We start from the raw sequence: 23,368 nt of genomic DNA on the forward strand, positions 1-23,368 counted from the left end.
TCAGCATAATACCTGCCGTATCACCAATCCATTAGCAAGTGGGCTCACTTTCCATGTATTTAAGTGTTTTACTATTGTTTGTCATCATGGGAAAAATCGGGCAATACCCGTTGGAATATCAGACGATTTTACTCTAATTTTGAAGTATTTTTGAATAATTGGAAATCTATTGAAGGGACAATGCATCTCCCTAGAAGTCCTGGAAAAGTGGCTTTCATTTAATCTTGGTCCTATGGTTTAGGGGTAGTGCTTGTATTGAATGTTGTTGAGAACCCTTGTCTCATTGTTTCGAGCCTTACATTATGATATTAAGTCCAGTATTTAATTATCTCTGAACTGAATCTCAATCCTTGGAAGAATTTCAATTGATGCAGTTTGAGTGCAACTTAAGGTGGGGCTCATGCTTTTCTCAAAAATCGGTCTGGCAAAATCAATAACATGAGGTGGATCAATGCTATTCCAATTATTTAAACCTCAACCCTTTTCGTCAATTTCGGCTCATTGTTTTTCAAGGCTGAAATGGCTGTAGGCATCTTTGTGCAGTCCTTCCATCAAAATTGATATCAGTGAGGTTAGATGAGTGTATGCATTGACTTCCATTGCCTTCTCTCGCTTTTAATGGCAAAGAAATAAAAAATGGCAACTCTCTTGTATCCTGCCATATTTATTGCTGCGTATTTTGGAACACCTTCAACTCTTTTTGTACAAGCACTGTGTATATCCAAAGCAAGTTTACCTTTGTAGGGCAACGGTGCTTTTTGGGAGAAGTTTTCTAATGCAAACCAATGAATGATGTGAATAGCTATTGCATTTCGTCTTGTGTTGAAGTGCTTGCAAGTGCACAGCTTGTGACCCCCGGTGAGACCCAAGCTAGCAGGGGACAGGCACTTCCCTCGGAAGCTGGGCAGGAGCCACTTGAGCCCTTTGTTGCATTGTGTGAGCATGTGGTTAGCTTACTGTTTATGCAGGGTTTTGCTAAAGAAATAATTATTACTTCAAGAATATTAACATTGAAATGAAACGGCCCCTGGGCCTTGTTTAGCATGCACAATTTTGTAACAAAGCCCCATCATTAATGTTAATGGAGATCTCTTTTGAACATAATGCCACAGCAATGGCTAATAATGCACACGTAGAAAAAAGTCTGCTTCTATCGAAGCCCATCATCCTGGTTTAATTTTTAAAACCTGTTTTATTGAGTTTATATTGATTTTGTAATATTTTCTCCTCAATACATAGAAAAGTTAATTTCTGGATGCTCATAATTTTTCAAATGGCAATGGTTTTTCAAATGAACTAGATTTGCTGATTGTAATGACAAAGTTCATTTGAAAATTGTGTACTATGGGGTACGATGTGCGCAATAGTAAAACCCAAGTAATTTATTTCCAAGTTAATATTTTTGGAGTATGGAGCAAATATTTCTGCAGCAATACCACAAATAAAAAATTATATGACAGGCAAACTCATGCCATGAGGGGAGCAGATAGAGTGCAGTGAAGGGTTGAGGTTGTCCCTGGCTAGTTTTCGTGAAGGCTTCATGCCCCCCCTCCCCCCTCGAGTTGGGTCTCAATGGGTAGCATTGTACACCTGGGAGTGTTTAGTTTCAAATGGCCTGTAGGAGTGTTCAGTATGTATAGATAAGTAAAGGATCTCTTGTGGTACTCAGGGAAGTATTCAAAAGTGAATTCCACCAACATGGAAAGATGAATCATACATAATCATCAGCTTAATCATACATCATATTGATTGATTCTCCTAAAGTTGAAATAATATTAAGAAAATTTGTGATGTTGCCTCCAAGGTTAGCTACCAGATATGTATTGGGCCGTCGATTGTTTGATAATTACCATTGAATTATAAATATATTTCATGTCTTCTTATGCCATTTTAGCCTTCGACTTTTCCATCCTACGAGAGTGCTCTTATGGAATTGAGATGTAGGTTATTTCCATTTTCAAGTGACGAGTTTTGTTTATTTCTGGTGGTGCCGAGGCAAATGTCAATAGCGATGCCCTGTTATGTAATATTTTGTCCGATTAAAGTTCGAAATTCATATATTGTAACCTTAAGAGTGAGAATTATCATAAAAAATGTTAATCTTAATTTAATTTCTTCTTGCAGAGTCTTCAAAAAAAGTTCACCGAATGGAAAGGTGAGATAACTTTACACTCATTTTTTCTTTAGTAAATGTTAGTTATGTAGTTTTATGGACCACAATTCATTTTGTTTCTATTGATTTGGTTACTGACATATTTTGGCTTGGCTGGACATTACTCATATTTGCCTTATCACCTACTTTTAAAATGTTCTTTGGAGGAGTACATCATATTTGCAGCTCATAGCTGAGTCTAAATACCTTTTGACAAATTCCGTTTAAAAATAATGAATATGTGTGAAAACCTAAGTCAGTGTATTTGTCACAAGTTGTGTGGAACTTGATTATGTGGATTGTCACACGTTATTGCCAGATGATAAGCGCGGGACCGAAGTGAGCATTGCTTTAGAGAGAATCTTGCAAAGAATGTAATTGAAAAGAATGCTGTAAGAATTGATAATTCAGGATGCTAAATGAAAGAATGTATGAGGAGTTTATTGACCCTTATCTGTATGGGTTGCCCATGAATGCCTGGTTGACCTACACTTATTTACATTGTTTTAGTATGGAAGCCCATGTATTTAAAATAGTCCAAGGAAATGTCTAGTTTCAAAGGACAGTCTATAGTTCTTTCTTGGATGAAACATAAGGTGGCTGCATGCCTGGTAAACCTCAAAATATCCTGGAATATTTGTGGGATAATGGGAAAATATTTTTTTTTGTTTATTAGCAATTCAACTGTGATTTTAGTGCTCTCGTGGAGTGGTACTTCCTCCCATAAGCCCCGATCCCTTGTTTTTAAATAATTCAGCCCATGTCCAGCACAGGCAACGTTCAAATCCTTACACTTACCTCACTTGGTATACTTGCCAAATATTTTTCCATCGTACAAATTCGTTGCATAGTATGAAGAAACTTCTCCATGTACAAGAAAGGAGTATTGCTCTTGTTTTTACAAATACCCTCTCGATAGAGTCTAAACTGTATTTATAAAAGGCTGTTTATTTATTATGGTGTCTTGATATTATTTATATTGAAAACACCCAAGAGAATTACATATTTCAGTCTGGAAAGCCTTGAAATGTCCTAGAATTTTTCCCTTTATTTTTGTGGTCACTCTGAAATCCGTCCTCCTGCGTCCGGCTTCCTTAAACGATCACCATCTCTTCTCATCAAGAGCCATCCTGATGGGCAAGAATGATGCATCCCTTAGTCTGGGCACAACTGTTTTATTAAGTAGCATTTTTCTTTCAGTCCTCGGGGAAATTGAAAATTGGGAAAATTTAGTCAAAGAGGAATTGGTTGAATTGCCTTCTTACTATTATATCTTAAATAATATTTCAGAACTAAACTTCTTTGGTTGCATTATCAAAAAGGATGATGACGTTGTTGTGTGTAGTGCACGGGAGATGGTGAAAATCACTCTTTGGCACATCTCATCAATGAACTAAGAAAAACGCTGCTCTTCTGGAGAAACTGATGCTTGTCTTGAATTCAAGAATCTAGTTGGCGTGAACCTAAGGAAGACAAATATCTCAGGGAGAGTGCTTCTCAACAGTGTGATACAAATTCTAAGAAACTGCAGGAAATGCTGCAACATCACCTTTTTAACGGAGTGATCCGCTAATGTGTATGTTGATGCCACAATCGTGAAGTGTAGAAATCATTTGCCTTGACCAGGATGTTTGAAGTGTAAGAGGACCCTCGGTAGCTTAACTGACCGAAGCACTCGGCCGGACATAGGAGATGGATCCGGGGGTCACATCCCAGTCATGGCAAATGATTATTACTCTCTGAAAGTCTAAGCTGAGTGATGCAGATTGAAACCATGAACATGGGCCAGAGAAAGAAAATGCATCACATAAGATGGGAAGGAGACTTCGCATGTACACAGCGTTTGCCCAGCAGCGTTTAATCATATCGTATTGTGACGGGGTTCACTATCTGGTGAATAATAAAGAAAAGAGTCTAATAGTTGATAAAATTTTGTCAAAAGCTGCCTGAGATGAGTTTTGGATGCAGTTTATGCCAGCATAGTTAAAGATCATTTGTTGGCCACCATTCAGTATGTCAGTGGTTAAGTGACCTAATCGATTTTTTTTGCATGAATCGTGCAGTGTCTCGATATGGAAGTCATGCCAGAGAGCATTTTGTTAAAAATTGGCAAACTACCATGCTCATCTGCTCTGTTAGCTGTTATCTGGTAAAATAATGCACATGACAGATGGTATGTAAAAAATATTGCAAAAAAAATTATGAATGCCTGATTAAACTCCCCACTCAAGCCATCCATGTTGGCGGGAAAAATCATTGTACTTATTTTTGAGACAGAACCTGTATGAGTCGGGTGAGACAGTAGTTGCTGCTTCCCATAAGTGTAATATTTTGAGACTTGGTCGTTTGCCTTGCATATGGTATCTGTAAGTTATGCAACCCAGGTGCCATTCATGACAAATGCCAAATACCGTATTTTCCCATCAATAACATGCACTTTATGTTTAACGCGCACCCAGAACTTTGTAGTTTTCGTGAATTTGTATAGATACCACGTGCCCAGGGCTTCATTGTTATCTAAAATATATTTACTTATATATGCATGTATCAAGTTTTCTTTCAGTAGGAGAGGATATACCACGAGTACTCGTACAAGTACTGCAACCGTTAACTGTTCTGAGGGTTTGATTGGAAATTCAACCGCTTGCATGCATTCATAATCCATTTAGGGCAGGGGTCCCCAAAGTTATTGATATTGACAACTAGAGCTCAATATGATATTGAAAGGAGTGGATTCGGCTTCAGGAGCCGATTAGGGGTTGATTGGAAAAGGTCAATGAACGATCAATATTAGAAAAAATAGCTAAATGATTCATTAAATGAAGAACAAAATGAATATTTCCACTGTGCTTTATTTACGTACAACTAGTTCCAACACTTAGGCTTCATCATCAGGTGATGATGATGCCTAAGTGTTGGAACTAGTACTTAGATAAAGAACAGTGGAAATATACATTGTGCTCTTCATTTAATGAAAGATAAACAACTTTTAGCATACAAATTTCAATGTTCATTATTTTATTGCAACCCCAGCAATGGCAATTGGAAATTGAAGTGCAGATGATATTCATTGAAATGTGTGCAACATAAATTTATTCCTTCTTCAACAGATGCATTGGCTTCTGTCTCTTATCTGTAAAAAAAACTATCTGTATTGCGATGGGGAAATCAACAAAAATGAAAGATCCTCTTCAAAGATTTCCTTCTGATCTGACAAAGATCTTGACTTTCTTAAATAATTGAAAGAGAAATGCACACATTGACCAAATGTGAAATCACATATGAAAGAGCTGGCCGCCACTATTCTCACATTTAAAGAATAAATAATACTATAAAGAAATAAGACTGGTCACATTCGTAAATGCAAATTATTTAATGTGATTCGTGTGCAAAGGTCTGCAAATGAAGTGTCTGAAAATACAGAAAAAGTTTAAGTACAGAGCTCATGCGTAGTAAGTTTGACACCCAATTTGAAACTCAGGCTTTTGGTACTCTTCTATGGTGACACCTTGTGTAAGATTTTTCGTTGGAATTAAACATCAAATGATAGTCTAGTTTTTATTTGCCATTTCATGGACATGATGGAATACGCTGCCAGACTTACAGGACTTATGAAATAGGAATGTTGAAATAGGGATAACATTCCATTTACTAACATGAGAGCAGTGGCCACAGAAGGTACATTGCAATGTTGGGCCGAAGCTGAGATTTCATTACTCTTTTTAATGATCTGATGATAATGGCTCCTGGTGTACATGCTATTTACTCTTTGTTATGCAGAAGCCATCTGATTTAAAAAAAACTCTTGTTGATGAATCGCATCAAACTCTAGAGGTGTGTATTAAATATATTAACCAAAATATTGTTCATCCTCAACATTGCAATTATTTGCTAATTCAAAAAATATGATTTATCAAACTAATTACTCTTACCGGCTGAGGAAAGATGTTTATCTATGGGAGTAAGTTTACAAATGTTATATTAGTGTTCATAGCGATGGGTTGATTGAAATGACCACCTAATTTGGTGATGGTGTGACATGCATTTTTAAGGATGTGGATGTTCACATCTAAAATTGTTTACCTATATTCATTCTTTAAAAATCCATTCGAGACAGGATGCAGAGCTCTTCTGTTGGTAATGGAACGTTGAAGGCTGTTAGAGGTTAGACTGTTGGGTAGTGGAGGCAGAGGGAGGAAAAGGATACGCACGATTGGAAGGAAATAGAAGGTATGAGGGTCAGGTGAAAAGTTCTTGACCCGACACAGATGGCATCCCAATCAGTGAAGATTTATGATTCCTGCCTGGGTGCAGGTGCGATTAGCTTGTGAGACAAGTCACAACTTGTACCCTCGAGTCATTTGTTTACACGAATTGTTGCAGTAGACACATTTCGTGTTTTTCGTTAAAATGGAAAAACTTGTGTTCAGTTCGGTCTTAAAATTATTCATTTTGGATAGGTTAACCCCATTAGGAAATTCATCCAAAGCTGACAATGGTGTATGGGGACTCTGCTCCTTCAATGTCAACCGTTAAAAAGTAGGCTGCTGAATTAAAACATGGTTGCATATCCCGCGGAGATGACCCAGGTGAAGAATGGCCAAAAGCCACAGCCACCACGGAGATAATTGGAAAGGTGTACGATGTTGTGTTTGATGATGAGAGAGTTAGCCAAGGCCATGGGGACATCAGTAGAAAGGGTGCGAAATATCCTGCTCAAAGAATTAGGGATGCGGAAGCTCTGCGCAAGGTGGGTGCCGCATTTGCTGGATGCCGATCCAAAGCAAATGCGCAAACAACGCAGCAATGTTTGAACTGATTCAAGAGGGAATTGACCGATTGTGTGCGGTGATTTGTCACTATGGATAAGACATGGGGTCTACCAGTACATGCCAGAAATGAAACGGCAGTGAAATCATTGGATGGAAGCCTATGGTTCAGCCCCAAAGAAAGGAAAGTCAATCCCCCCTATTCTCCTGACTTAGCGCCCTCAGCCTTTCATCTTTTGCTAAACTTGAAGGAATATGCTTCTGGGAAGTGCTTCGTGGCCAATGAAGAAGTTGAGAGAGTCATAGATGGATATTGTCACAGCCTTCCAGACTCCCACTTTCGGGAAAGAATACTGATGTTGAGGAAATGCTGGACCAAGTGTGTGGAAGTCAAGGGAGATTATGTAGAAAAATAAAATAATTTTTTAACTGAAAATCGCAGTCTTTAATTGTCAGGCCAAGAACTTTTATCCTTACCCTCCCATGAAGAATTGAAGAAATGTTTAATGTAAAAGCATTGTAATGCAAAGCTAAGAAATTTGGTGATGCTAAGTTTAGGCGTGTCTATTCAACACCTACCTTAATCCATTGTGGTCACGATTCTATTGACAATAAACTATGTTAAGCTGGGAGGTGTGACCACAACAGAAGAAACAGTAGACTAATGATAATAATAAATCATTTATTGTATGTTATGGGTCAGTATGATTTAGGTATTTGTAGCATGACCCATAAATAATGATGTAAATTTCAAGTACCGAGTGCTTAGTTTTAAAATAATAGTGATCAACTAAATGCATTATGTTTAAAGTAGGGCATTTAAGTATGTTTAATTATTATAATCATAATTTTCTTTTGCAGATTACCGTGTATTTGGGCAAGAGAGACTTTGTGGACCATGTAACCCATGTTGATCCCATTGGTAAGTTGATAATTCAGTTGAAAATTTGAGAGCTGAAATGCTAAAAAGTAAAATAGTTACTAGTTAATAGTTACAAGAGTCATTGAATCATAGTAACTCGAACCCTAGCACTTCTTCTTTGTTGTGCCTTTTTGAGCTTGCATCATCCTTCTGTGGTAAAGAACCTTCCTTATCTTAGTCTCAGAGATTTGGTTATGTTTCTAGAAGCATAACGCAGGTGTTTTCCTTGATGACAGAGGGTTCTCGTACAACATATGCTTTCCATTTAGTTGGACGAATGGTTTGCCAGCCAGTAGTTTTCGAAGACGAAGAATTTTACATTGAAACTGATGAATTTATTGACTATATAATAGTGACAAAAGTGAGTTATCTGAAAATGCATTTGGAGATGATGAACCAGTCGCTGGTCCAAGTGGATTTAAATGGAAAACTCCTTAGAATCACACCTCACCCTAACAAAAAACATAAAAGATTGTGCGGTTTGCTCTGACCGAAAAATCAAAGGTGGAAGAAGAGAGACGATATATATCTGTGAGACGTGTGAATGTAAATCAGGTCTTCATGTTGGTGAATGCTTCCAAAAATATCATACCATGAAAGTTTATAGTTAAAATTATGGTTTATCAATAAAGTTATCAGTAATTATGTCAATAAATCCAAATGAATAAGTTTGTATGAAGAGAAACTCCAGTTTTCCATTCTAGTGCCACGCTTAGTAAATTTGGGGTATTTAAAAAATTGAATCCCGGGTAGACTAAGGCAATCAAGGAAAAAAGCACCTTAGTGCAAAGGGTTAAGCACATAGTTAGTGCTTTTTTGTCTTTTGCTCGGTAATCAAGACATCCAGTCCGTCTGATGACTTCACTTATTTTTTTTCTAGATGGTGTTGTACTAGTGGACCCAGACTATGTTCAAGATCGTAAGGTTTTTGGGCATGTGTTGGCAGCATTTCGATATGGACGTGAGGATTTGGATGTTTTGGGTCTCACATTCAGGAAGGACCTCTATCTCGCTTCTGAGCAAGTATATCCCCCACCAACCGGCTCGACGGACACCCAGGAAGGTTCACATGGTGGAACAACACCTACTGCCTCATCTTGGCATAAACCAGGAGGGAGAAGACCCCTTACCCGGCTTCAGGTATGTAAGCCACTTCATCTGGCATCACTAGTGAATCCAAATTCGGCTCATTTTACTGGGTACTTATTGCTTTGATTTTTTTAGTGAAGTCCTTTTGAAAGTATGTTTGTAGCTACTCGTGGCAAATTTTATTTTTAATTTTTTCGACTGACTTTAACTTGTATGCTTTCATTTCATGGACACAAATTATGGTATTTTTCTGTGAATTAAAATTATTGGTTTTAAATTTAGGAGTGTTTTTGAAATGAGCATCGGTATCTAATTGGGGCAGGCAGAACTAGGTGAAGCAGTGCAAGAGCGACCCAGGTGCCGACATAAATGGCGATCATAACCTAGTATTCGCGGAGAGTCAACTTTGCTACAAGATAATTAAGAAGGCCAAACGAGAGCCAAGGTGGGACTCAAAATTGCTGGCAGAAAAAGACAACGGAGAAAGATTCGCCACAGCCATTGATAGCAGACTAAGTTTTGAAGGAGAAAGGAACACCAAAGAGAAATGGGATGAACTGAAGAGGGCAATTGCAAAACTGCCACGGGTGAGAAAGAGAGCGGACACGAAGAAACCGTGGATCACGACGGAGATGAGGGAACTAATAGAAGAAAGAAGAAAATACAAGAACGCCAGGAATGATGATGAGGAAAGGCTCCGCTAGAAGATTAAGAACCAAGTCAAGCGAGAATGCAGAAAGGCTCGGGAGAATATGATATTGAGAAGGCTGCGGTGGGAAAATCAAGGAAAATATGAAGAAGGAGAATACCAACACAGCACACAAACTGGTGAAGAAACATGAGAAAGGAAAATGAAAGGCAACAACATCAGGGACGTATTGATGGAGGTGAAGATATTGGCAATAGATGGAAGCAATACGTCAAGGAATTTTACCAAGGTCCAAGGCTGCTGGAAGAAAACCTGGTGAAGGGGAAAAGAGTGAAAGGGATGATGGAAACCAAGGCCCATGTGTGGTCTGTGCAATAAAAAAGCGAGCTGGTGCAATCTGGCGGCCGTGGCACAAGGACTATAGCCCCACCCCCCCCCACCCACCCACTGGCGGCGCCAGTTACCTGAGACCCAATGAGCCGTCTCTACTTGGCGGATCGTCGAGCTGTGAGTATAATGGTGCCAGTTATGTTAGCTGACCTTGTTTTTACTGTTTGACGAAAATGGAAATTTATCAAAATCACGGAGCAACGAGTCATGATAAAGTTTTAAGGTGAAGTGCGGTAAAAGTTATCAAGAAATTACTGAAATGTTGACGGCTGTTTGAGGTGATAATGCTCTGAAGGAAAAACATCCGTTTTCAAGTGGATTTAGCATTATAAAGGTGGCCGACAAGATGCCACTTATGGACGACGCAAGGCCGGGACGACTTTCAACCCACCTGTGTTGATGACAACCGATCGTTGGTAAACTGTCCAAATGATAGCCAAAGAACTGAATTTAGGAAAATCAACAGTGCGCACTATTTTAACCAAACATGATGGATGGATCTTTCACCATGGCAATGCACCTGCACATTCAGCATTGATAGTTTGCCAGTTTCGGCAAAAAAATCAATCACTATCCTTTATCATCCTCCTTATTCACCAGATCTAACCCCCCCTGCGACATTTTCCTGTTCCCAAAATGCAGAAATGTGATGAGGGGACATAACTGGGAAGATGTAGACACAATGAAGCAAGAAACGACAAGCCAACGAAACAGCCTAACTGCCGAGGGGACTTCCAAGGGTGCTTTAAACAAGATGGAAAAGAAGATGGAATAAGTGCATAGCCTACGAATGGAGAGAGTACTTTGAAGGGGACCAAATCTATGTATAGACTAAATTGTGCAAAATCAAGTTTTTTTGGCCTCAGTTGGCGTATTTATTGGACAGAGTAGTATGAGCTTCGAGAAAGGCACAAACAACAGAAAAAGTATGCAAATGACCAGATTTGAAAATGCTAATTGATGGTCATATCAATTTGCTCATTAAATTTTATAGCTTAAATAAAATATTATTTTTTTCTTGTATAAATAGATTAAAGCTCTGAAGGTACCAAGTTTGCAGGACAGGGCTCGTTCGTAAATATTTCTCATGCTTGTCTGCATGAGCCTTCGATTCTTCCCAATCGAATGGCAATTGTGCCTCGATGGCTCTTCTGCTTCACGTATCACCTTTCTTGGGACTTCTCTTTTGTTTTTCTTTTGCTCGGGGATAACTTTTCACTGGTTGTGATGGCTGAAGGGAGATCCGTTGGCATCGTTTCATTGAGGCTTTGCTGTGTAGGAAGGGGGAAACCTAAGTTCATGGCACTCACATGTCGAGGGAGGAAAGCAGGGGAAAGTGGACTGAAGTGAAGAGAGTAGAAAGAAGGGGATTCGACAGGTTAGGGCAAGGTACCTGCAGAGGTGCTAATGATAGAGAAGCTTGCCCCATTCTCATTCACCTCTCACATCGGGGAATGCTTTAATCTCCCAATGGTCAGTTGTATGAGGCTATGCAGTGCTTTCAAGATGGCCACAGGAGATCACCAGCAAGGGCTACTCAAATTGCCCTTGCATCTATTTAAGTAACATGAGATCTCCCTTTCAAATTAAGCCTATTGTGCAAGTTCCACAGGCTTTGGTTTAGTCTCTTAGAAGTTGTTCAAAGCAGATTTTTTAAATATTGAGCTAAAAATATAGTACGAAGCATTAGTTTAAACTGTTGTTTGCTTTATCTTAGGGGTTGGAAGCTTTTTGCCTTATGGGCTGAATTTTTTATTAGACTTTCTTAACTTGAAGGTGGAAATAATAGTGTCATTTCCTAGCTCTCTCTTTGAGGTCTTCGGTCTCCTTTCTGTGAGGGCTTTTCCAACTAAATGCTTTAAGTGTAAGAAAAAAATTAATTTTTGAAGGATGTCAGGTTTTTGAGGTCGTCACCTTTTTGAATATATAAAGTGGATGCAGAGCATTTTTTTTTTGGGATGAAATGTTAAAGAGGGGAGGATGTTTGGCAAATGAGGGAGGGGGAGGAAAAGAGTGGGCATGATGTTGGATGATATGAATGGAGGAGTATTTGGAGGTGAAGAGAGGTTTATTGTAGGGTAGAGTGTTTGGATGTGTCCTGTTGGATGAAATAAATGTTCACTCTGTGTTCATCCAAAACCTGCCTTAAATCATAGACTAACAAGAACAATAATCCTGGGTTTTTCCTCCCTATCTTCTTCCTACAATTCTCCATGAATTGGTATACCCCTATTTAATTGCTTAACCGTTATGATGTGTATATCATCAGTAGTCGGCTACCTGCTCCAATTAATTACACATTGCTACATTGCATTAATTACGAATGCTACAGGGCGCGGCACGTGTAATCGGGCAAAATTCAATTTGAAATTCCCGCTGTTTTATACTACATGTGGAGGTTGCCATTGGCACCCAAATGTGCTTGACGTATGTACTGAACAGTCATAAGCTCAAAATGTTTGCAATGCTGAGAACTAGTGCAGAGTATAAAGGAAGAGCTGCGATTATTGAAAAGTACACACCCTGATCACTCTGCCGTGGAAATCATCTGGTCCTTGGGGTACTTGAGATCGATGGTATATGTCATTGCAAAGTATAATTAGTCGGAAAAGTCAGGCAATGTGTTTCCAACACAGGCAAAGAAAACTCTCTCGAAGGAGCATGTGATCAGGCTGCCTGATGTCATCCAGCCAGCAGACTAGGGAGGATCCAGGGCAATCGATCCAAAAATGGTCTTCAGTTGTCGGGTTGAGTGAAAGGATAAAGCGTCAAATTGTTGAGGTGGAAATCCGCTATAAGTCTTACACCATTACAATAAGACGGATGCTTTCCGAAGCTGCCAGGGTAAAGCAAGTTGAATGTTGGAACCTGCTTTTGTGTTCCTCAAAAAACAATGCTGCTGGATGACCCTGAAGGGTCCTGGTTGTTTCCAGAATGAAATTTCCCACGCAAATGTTCATATGCCAGGAGTGGCATCCGGTGATGCCATGCCACTGCATTTCTTTAACTCAAGGGAAAATATCAACTGAGAAGTTAATTTGAGTGTTCTGACAAATGTAGTGGAGCTGTGGATGGAAACTGCGTCATCTGGAATTCAGGATGGTGCGCCAGCCCATACAAGTCATTTGATGCACAATTCAGGCAATTCATGTCAGACAATGTTGATATGTTTCGGTCCAAAGAATCCTGGCCTCCCAACAGTCCAGATTTAAATCTGTTGGACCACTATGTGTGGAGCGTGGTCAAAGGGGTCATCAACAAAGCCGGACATTGCATGATTGAGTGCAATTGTTGAAATGACGTTTGCTGATATGGACCGTGGCCAATTAAAATGGGCCTCTGAACGCTTTAGACCGAGAATGGAGGCTATCTTCCAAACACGTGGGGGATACATTTGATAAATGTGTCGTTTATGATCATGCAAACAATTTTGTAAAAAATGTATAAAATTTCATTTTTGCATTGAAAAAATGTTAGGAAAATTTTTTTGTTTTGCCCAGATTTTTTTGCTGCTCTCCATGTGTTAATCTTTGCGAGTTCCGTTTCTGAAGTGATGGTTACATTTGAAATTCTGAATGCCTGCCAATTGATCTTATTGTGTGGTGAAAATGTGTTTATATGTATTACTGTAATTGAGTTTCGTACCCTTTGCGGTTGGAATCCTACATCAACAGACTTACTGATTGTACATTGTGGAGATGAGTTTGACCATTAATACCCAATCTTCTTTTTACTTGTCTACTCTCCCCTCCTAATTTCAACATTTTGTATTTTCCATCACTTGCTACCACTCTTCACATGACGATTATGTGAATACAGTGAAGACTGGCTCTTAATTAGAAGCTTTCATCCTGTTGTAAAATCATTTGTTGTCTGCTAATTAAATTTAGATGTAGAGTGAATTTAATGCTATAATAAAGTGTCCTGTTTTGGGTTTCCTACCATTATTGCAGGAAAGGCTAGTGAAGAAATTGGGTCCCAATGCCTATCCATTTTATTTTGAACTACCCCCCCACTGCCCTGCATCCGTGACCCTGCAGCCTGCCCCTGGGGATACTGGAAAACCCTGTGGCGTCGACTATGAGCTAAAAGCATTTGTTGGTGAAACAAGGGATGACAAACCTCATAAAAGGTTGTAACATGTTCCATTTATTAAGGAAATTTTTGTCAATGTAATTAACGTATTTTCCCATCGACAACACGCACGTTATCTATGCAAAAATGTTTAGATGAACGGAAAAATGATGATTCGCATTTTGTAATGAAAATTGAAAAAATCCAAACATTTACATTCCTATGTACACCGTAATTTAAAGAAGTCTCTCGCAAAATAAATCAGGCAGGAAGCATGCATTCCTAATTGCATTCTATTTTATACAGATCTGGTACTTTTACAGTTATTTCATCTCATTAATCCATGAGAAAAAGAAGATGCATATAATTTCTATGCTTCATTTAATCTAATACATAGTACTTCTATATTCTAATAATAGTACTTCATGTATGAGGAGAGTACATCATATTATACACATGTACATATAAATATATGCTAGGCTAGGTAGATGACTTGAATCCCAGAAATTCATCACCTTAATCACAATTAAACAAATTAAGTGCATTTTTATCTCTTCAGGCACAACACAGAGTTGCTCTCTGAAGTTAACTCTTCCTCATCTTTTAGCACTGGTGTCAAAATATTGCCTAAAGCTTTTTCAAATCCATTTTTTACACATGTTGCTCTGACACCTTGCCAACTTTCCACAATCCACCGGCTTATTTCTTCATATGACACTCTTTTAATCCTTCCGGATTCTCTTTAGTCTTTCGTACCAGAAATCATCCACTTTTCCCAACCAGGGCGTAACTTTGATTTAAATGATATTAATGGATTTAATGAATGGCAGCCTCACGATTTCCTTTTTCTTTTGCAAAATTGATAACTTCTAGCTTAAACATCACTGTGTACGATTTTCTTCTCCATGGGTAATTTTCTTGGGAAAATTCTAAATTACAAAAGCTTAACTCACTTCAGGTTTGAAACACTGACCATGTAGGTGACACTTTCATTGAATTTGGAGGGTGTATAGAGCAGCTGATTGCCGATACTTACTGAGCAAAGTAAAGCAAACAAAACCAGAAAATTCTAGTTCATTCACAGTTCTCTTATTTTTTTGATATTTGGTTTGCTGAAAGTTAATTTATATAGCAAATGAAAGGGCACACAAACCAATGTCTGGTTTCAATTTGCAAATCATAGCGAAAAAGCAATAAGGCGGCTTGTAAGTATTGTTTATTTTTGGATCCTTCTGTTGTTGGGAATTAATTTCAATCACCTGGCTCTGGTCTTCTGCCTACTTATGGTAGATATAGCTGCAGGCAATTATGATTTCATGTATTCATTGGTTGTTGCGCGGCATCTATACACGTTCAAGATAATTATGAAGCCCTGGGCGCGCAGTATCTATACAATTTCATGGTAACCACATAGTTCTGGGTGCACGTTATACATAAGGTGCGCGTTGTCGATGGGAAAATACAGTATTTGTTAATTTTTGCAGCTCAGGAGAGATCACCATTGATAACGTGCTATAAATATTGTAGAACGTAGTATTCTATAGCTTTGTTATAGTTTGATTTGTGTAGCCCCTGCTGTGATTTGCTTACCCACAGCTTAGCGTATTTGCTGCAATATTCATTGCACTGCTGTAAAATGTTCGCTCCGTACGAGTAAATGAATTCTTGACTAAAGCCAAGTTAAGAGTTGCAAAATTTTTTCCATCTTTCTGCCAATTATTGCCCTTTGTGAATCCTGAAATGTGTTACTTTTTTAGTTGACTATGGGTTATGTAGCCATTTTAGAATGTGATTGATTTAGCCAGGAGGCCAAATATTCTATGTAATAAATAGAGATCAAAATCATTCAGGATTTCTTCCCTGTGGGTCCATTTTCTAGGACAAAAGTTTCACGAGTGTTGTAGTTGGCATCATCAGGTCAGAAGGGTTCTCTTAACTTTCATTCTAGGGAGTGGGCCCTCGTGGAAGAAATCCCACATGATTTTGATCTCTAACTGTTACACTCTGCGGAAGCATACCCTGTAGATTTAATGCAATACTACAAGCCTATTTTAGAAGAGTTACGATAGAATTTCATGCTTGTGTTGCTGTGGCAGTGCTTCATTTTAGTAAAGAAATTTATAAAAATGATATCAAGTAGAAACTAAGTGTATATATGGTGCATTGTTTGCTTACTATGCATTGCATACATGGTACCAGTTTTATTGATTGTACTCCAGTGATGCAGCAGCCGTTACACGTTGAAACATGTTCTGTTCTCTTGTGGTTGCTTGTGATGATGAAAAATGGCTTCCACAAAGATATTTCTTCTCATTGGTACGCCAGAAGAAGAACATTTGGGCTATGTCTGGAGTAAAGTGAGGATGAAGAGCACACTTCACACAGATTTTGTGGTAAAATTGAGAATTTTCAGTGGGCCCTGGAGAACCTACTGCATACAAACTCATCTCATGTGCAGTTGCAGTCTGTTACCAATGGGTTGTGGGTGGCATCCAAGCAATTTTTCACTATTTCTTATTGCACTCTTAGTATTATTGCATAATCTTCTCTCGCATTAGAAGCATTGGTGCCTGTTTAAGAGCCGGGAGCTCAGCAGGGTCCACCTGCCATTGAAATGGATTGCCTCCCCTCTTTAAGCAATAGAAAGCATCTTCCAGTTGTTCTAATGGGAAGAACAACTGGAAGATGGTTTGAAATATTTAAAGAGGGGAGACAATCAATTTGCTGTGGGTGGGATGCCTCCACTCACCGGTCACTCATTTCACCCTTGGAACACACATCTCTCTTATATTACTTCTGTTTAGGCCACAGTTTCCCGTTTAATGTTAGGTGGGCATGGCCGGTTTTTGGCAGTAACAACGTATCGCCAGGTCACTGTATGTGACTTGTTCTTTAATGAGTATGTCAATGTACATTTCAATTAATTTTTGCAGATCTGAATATAAAAATGGCCCCACGGCCTTTCGTCAATGACCGCAATGGAAAAGTACTGTCCCAATGTGCTATAAAATTAACATTAGTCAAATTAAAATCTTTAAGAAACATCATAGTCTCTTTGAGGCTAGTCAGGTCTATGAAGGCTTTGGCAGTGTTGATAGAGGAGAGATGTGGCAGTTTTGGAAAAGATGGAGACGAATTCCTTGCTGGAATGACACGCCCTCTCTCTCCGAGTGGGCGCTGTGTCCATATACACTCTTCAGTATGCCTGGGGAGGGACACTTGGCAAGGTTTTTATGATCACTCGCAGGCATTATCACAATGAGCGCTCTATTTTCCATAAACAGGGCATAGCAGCTAGAAAGTAAAGGTTATAAATGCAATCCTAAGGCTCTTTTTCTGTGCTTCTGATGCAATCTGCCACATATCTCTAGATGGTGTGCAACAACTTGAAAATTTACGCAATGTATGTGCATATATATTTGCTGTTAATTTTTTTAACTGCTCTTTAAACACTTTGCCAAGCTAACTAGATTTTTAATAATCTCATCTAAAGGCACATTATCACCATTTAAGATAATGCTTGGTTTTTATAAAAAGTATTGGGAAAGGTTTAGGAAAAATAGATTTATTTCAGATGCAATACCTACAATGCCTCAGAATTCTTCAAAGTACATCCCTTGAGCATTGACAAACTTTTGCCAGTGGCCTTTGCATGACACGGGCCATGATATGAGCCTTCCAAGGGTCCCTGGTGGGTGGACTCTGGAAGGTCCTTTAGGGTACGCATAAAAGCTTCTTTGGTGGCACTGGTCCCATGGTGGTCTCCTTCGAGGAAGGGTTTCACTTTTGGGAATAGGAAATAGTCTGCTGGTGCCAAGTCAGGACTATGAGGGGTTGCGGAATGGTCACGATACCATTGCAGGTCTTACCAAGCAGATAATTGACTCTGTTCTGAGTTGTCCATCAAGACGTTCAGGACAATTTTAGCGCTGATCTTTCGCTTAGCCAAATTTTCAATGATAATGGTGTGCCCTGTCATCTTATCAATGCCAGCACGATCTGTGATAATGCCCATACTTAACCGACGATCTGAATTCAGCACTAAAGCACTTGTCAGGAAAAAATCTTTACTGATACTTTTTATACAAACCTTGTAGTGATATGTATTGTGGTACCACCTCTAATATTAATGGGTGAACCCGGTTTAAATGGTCAATAGTCAGAGATAATGCCTATGGGAGTAGCTTCTTAAACCTAAATCTGAAGTCCTATTATGGATTTTTGTTGCGTGGGTATATCTTTCATTTGTACAAGAAAGCTTGGATTCAATTTGAATGTGGAACTTCTTGTCTTTATTTTTCAAGTTTAATGGTGTTTGTATTTTCTCTTTGAATGCAGAGGATCTTATGGCCGCTGAACTAGAAATGTTTAGTTACATCCCTATTTTTTACTTGCAGAAATTCTGTGAGGTTGGCAATTCGGAAAATCATGTACGCTCCCAGTGTGCAAGGGGATCAGCCATCTGTGGAGGTTAGCAAAGAATTCATGATGAGCCCCAACAAATTGCATCTTGAGGCTTCCCTGGACAAGGAGGTAAGAGCTATTCTGCGGCATAAGTTTAATAGAAAGTGTAATTTTTAATATATTCTTTATTTTAATTTACAAGAAGTGACCAATTGCAACACTGATAATCAGTTGCCGGCAAGAAGTCTGATGCATGTTGTATATTTGTTTCTGTGTACATTAGTTTCACAACAGCTTGATAATTATGTGAACTACATGTTGGGGGACTGACCTCAAATGGGAAACGCAAATAATCAAAGAGATTTAACTAAAGAAAGAGGTAAATAAGGCAGCGATATAAAATGGTGTGGGACACGAGGAGGAGGGTGTACCTGGTCCTTTGGACGAGTCTCATCCTTATGTCTTGACTTAGTTTGCCCTCGCATATCCGTGCTATAAGGGTCACCTTGACTGGCAAGCATCTGAGATGAGAGTGTGCTCACTTCTCTTCTTACTTCCGTGAAGCTGTCACTCCCAAGGAGTGCCACTCGCTTTTCCCAGGCAATTATTGCTGAAAACAAATGTGCAGCAAATGCCACATCACAGATGAGGGAAATTCTAATAGAAATATAAAGTGGCCAATCCCAGGCATAATACGAGGGCGGTTCAATAAGTACCCGTGTTAGAAATGAAGAAACCATTTTTTCAATAACATTTTTTTTAATATTCAACATAGTCCCCTCTTAGAAAAATACACTTCTCCCAATGTTCCGGCCATTTTTTTAACCCCTCCAAAAAATAGGATTTGTCGAACTCTCCAAAATACGCCTCTGTCTCGGCGATAACTTGCTCTTTTGAGCTAAATTTTTTCCCGTGAGCCAATTCTTCATGTTAGGGAATAAGAAAAAGTCGCAGGGAGCCAGATCGGGTGAATACGGGGGGTGCGGCAGCAATTCATAACGTAGTTCATGCAGTTTGGCAGCGACAACTCCGGATCAGCTTGGTGTCCACCGTGAGCAATCGCGGCACCCATCGGGCCGACAATTTTTTCATCGCCAACTTATCATGTAAAATATTAATTGCCATTCTGGTCGACACACCTCCCACGGCCTCTGCTACTTCGCACACTTTCATTCGTCGATCAGCGAGAATCATGGCGTGGACTTTTTGAATGATATCCTCGGTAACCACGTCTGCCGGGCGTCCTGGTCGCTCCTCATTAAACACCGATGTTCGCCCACGTTTAAATTCGTTGAACCAATATCTAACTAAGGTCATAGATGGCGAAGTGTCCCCATAAACGGCATCCAACTTTGCTTTTATCTCCTTGCATTTCTTCCCATCCAAAAACAAAAATCAAATTACCGAACGATACTGCTCTTTTTCCATCTTAGCGAAAATCACGAATCACATCTTACTCGAATGGCTGCCAAATCCAAACTAACCTATGAATCAGTCTGAAATTTGTTTCATCGTCGTTTGATAGATGGCAGCACACGATGATAACATAAACTTCCCCTCGGGAGCGCCCTTTGTTGTCAAACACGGGTACTTATTGAATCGCCCTCGTATCATGCGAGCAATAGTACTTAGCCTTGTAGCTGCAGTACAGTGGCATCTTGGCCACCCAGGGGCCAGTGCATTTGCTAATTCTAAATTAATGGTCCCAGATTCAAACCCTGGGCGATGTCTTGGGGTAACATCATCTCAAACTCAAGTGGTGCGATTTTTCTAGCTGTTAGAGCTTTGTGGGAAACCAAATGGTGGTGAAGGAAAATTAACTGACACACTAATGTGAACGTGTGATTTCAAAGTGCCTTTGCCAGCATCATTTGGAACTCTTGTGTTGAATTGTGGATTCTCCCCACCCCCTGATTGACCTGTGAGTCTTAGTGTACCTGTGCTGTTCATAGATGACCGCATAGGCTCAATTAGTTTGTCAGGAATTTCACTAGGTGGTAGTACTACTAAATGCTTAAACCTTATTTCAATAAAAAATTAGGGCTTGTTGCACTTTCTTTGCATTTGTCATCCTTTAAATAAGAATTATCTCTGTTGTCTCCTTGTGTCTTTGTGAGGAATTTGAAGTTACACAGCGAGTCGTGGCTGTCCCACGGGTAATTGGGGGCTTGATTTAGGTGGGTGTAGGGTCAATGCCTCAGGCATTCGTCAGTTCCCAGCGGTCGCTAACCTCAGTCGTCACCATCGTGAACAACCACTCTCTCCTCCTGCGCCATCGTATGACGGTATCATGATGCACGATGATAGGGTTGGTCAATGGCCCAGTGGTCACTAGCCTTGGTTCCCAACATCATGGGACGAACACTCACTTCACTTGCGCCATCATACACAACATGTCCATAAAAATTGGAGCACAAATTATTTGGCAATTCATTGAAAAATGAGATCCAAATTGTGCACTAACGCCCTACTTGGCACTGTTAATATCTGTCCTCTTCATAAACATTTCAAAATTCAGAACCTCTGCATCATTGGGTTTTAGCAGTTACTATTTCTGAAGCACTAAGTACACTACTGCAGTAGCTTGCCTAAATAAGCACTTGATTAAAGGTATAACAATTGCCTGTGCCACTGTTTTCCTGCTGATTGAAGATGGCATACAATTAATTGAAATTAAAATCTTTACAATGTACAATAGCTTCATATTTACTTGTATGTTCATGGCATGGGTGTAAACATGAAAATGTCTGCAAGAGGAGAAAGTGAAACCCTATTTAGCAGAATTCTAAATAAAAAATAAATTTTATTCGAAAGTATGACCTACCTTAAAACTAAATCATCAACACATGAGGGTAGAGTGAAAAGTTTCCAAACTAGCTGAAACACTAGACTTTTTCTTCAAATTCATTTTTCACCATAGTCTCCTTAAAAGTCATTAATATTTTTCCAGTGAAGCTCTAGCTTCTTTAACCCTTCTAAATAGTAGTTGATGTCTTTCTATGCAAAATAGGTGTGTATGTTGGTGGTAACCTCCTCGTCTGATGTTAAATCTCTGTCCTCCAAGCAAAACTTTGAGGTTAAGAAACGGGTAAAAGTCGATTGGGGCCAGATATGGTGAGTTTTCAGCCACACACGTGCAATGAGGAAATTTTAGCCATGGCATCTGCCGAAGGAGTTGTCCTGATGGAAAAGTACTCCCTTCTTCTTCAAATGTGGTAGTTTCACTTCAAATCTTTGCAATTTCTGCCTTCAGTTTCTCAAGTAATGATGGGTAATACTTCTCCCATTACTGTTTTACTTTTTTGGAGATAATCGATGAATGCAATTCTGTGACTTCCCCCAAAAACGGTCTTCATCACGTTTTTCACTTTTTTCAGATCCGCTTCACCCTCTGCGGTCAGTCCACTGTTTTGATTGTTCTTTTGTCTGAAGAGTGTAGTGGGCGATCAAATTTTCATCTGCGGTCATTGATTAACGCAATGAATCTGATTTGCTTTGCTTAACTCACGTCAACAGGGTCTAGGAAATGTTCATTTGAATCCATTTTTGGTTCAAAGTGAGCTAATGTCGTACCCTATGTGCAGATAGCTTACAATTGTCCAATTCTTATATCAGTATATGACAAAAGCATTCTTTCATTATGCCCATGGCCTCTGCTATCTCGCTAACCTTAATTTGACGGTTTTCCAGTAACATTTGGTGAACTTTTTTGATGTTATCGGTGGTTGTCAAAGTTTTTGGCCCTCCGGAACGCTCATCTTGACCCAAGCTGGCACAGCCATGTTTACATTCAGCCGCCCAAAATGTCACGGTTGTAAATGCTGATGAGTTGTCCCCGTGTGCAGCTTCCAACTCGTCTGTGATTTGTTGAGGAGTATTGCCTTTCAGAAATAAATAGTCAATGGTAGCTCGATACTCAATTTTTTCATTTTCACAGAAACCCTCACAGCGATTCACTCAAGTGATTGCCAAATAATACCTCTCCTCTGAGAACTGAAAGTTAGGTGAATACCTTTAAATACCTGCGCAAATGCATTCCCCAACATGTGTCAAAGAGTGCTACCATCTTCATATTGAGGTCGGAAACTTTTCAGTTTTAGTAGTTTTTTTATGGGAGGGGACCAACAGCTGAGGTCATTTGTGCCATCAGAGATGGACAGGAAGGGATGAAGGGTGGAGAGAAACCTGGCATTGGCATGGACTACTCTTAACGAAAGATGCCGTGGGGTCTTCAGCTTAGTGTCCCATCCGACGGACTGAAAAATATCTGTCGTCATTGGGATATGAACCTGGGCCCTCATGGTGGGAAGCCAGAACGTTAGCCACCGCACACCACTATCATATATATTGTGGTTATCGCAATCATCAACATTTTTATTTTTCCTGTGAAGCCCATTTTTCTTCCACTGAACAAGTTTTCTTGTAAAGGCTGAACATGTAGCATTGAAAGATGCTGAACTCGGTGTTTAACAGTGTTAATATTTAATATATGGTTAAGATAATCAAATCTTTGATATCATAGTATGCATGTAACTCAGCATATGAAAACTAGCAATTTAATGGTATTCTAAGCAGGTGTAACTTGTATATTCTATTGTTTGAGGCTTCACTTCGTGGAAGTATTTAACATCCATATTAAAAAGAAAGACTTGTACTTTTCCACCGATTTTATTATGGCAGATTACATGAGATTATATCAGGTCCTTCCACCCCTCCATGCCCCCCCACTCTGTCCTGAGGGCATATATTTTGGCACTCTCTCTTTAGCAAATGTGTACCTGATGATGCCGCAAGTCGGTGAAACTCATTGTACCATGTAATAAAATCTGTGGAAAAGTACCAGTCTCTCTTTTTAGTATGGATAGGTGTAACTTGGTTAGTTTTCTCTCAATGAAGGGTAAAATGTACTGAAGGAGTCG

At 39.4% G+C, this 23,368-nt stretch overlaps 1 protein-coding gene across 2 annotated transcripts in view; it reads left to right on the plus strand.

Annotated features, from left to right (window-relative positions):
• Positions 1 to 23,368, plus strand: part of krz (beta-arrestin protein kurtz) — a 66,655-nt gene that overhangs the window by 1,453 nt on the left and 41,834 nt on the right. For both annotated transcript variants that reach the window (XM_071584753.1, XM_071584752.1), the window contains exons 3-7: positions 2,125 to 2,155; positions 7,783 to 7,843; positions 8,724 to 8,983; positions 13,925 to 14,103; positions 18,443 to 18,578. In XM_071584753.1, coding sequence (XP_071440854.1) covers positions 2,125 to 2,155; positions 7,783 to 7,843; positions 8,724 to 8,983; positions 13,925 to 14,103; positions 18,443 to 18,578 — 667 coding nt within the window. The remainder of the gene's footprint in view (positions 1 to 2,124; positions 2,156 to 7,782; positions 7,844 to 8,723; positions 8,984 to 13,924; positions 14,104 to 18,442; positions 18,579 to 23,368) is intronic.

The sequence above is a fragment of the Hetaerina americana genome, unplaced genomic scaffold (genome assembly GCF_022747635.1).
Source record: "Hetaerina americana unplaced genomic scaffold, ioHetAmer1.1.p SCAF_2, whole genome shotgun sequence".
Taxonomy (NCBI): domain Eukaryota; kingdom Metazoa; phylum Arthropoda; class Insecta; order Odonata; family Calopterygidae; genus Hetaerina; species Hetaerina americana.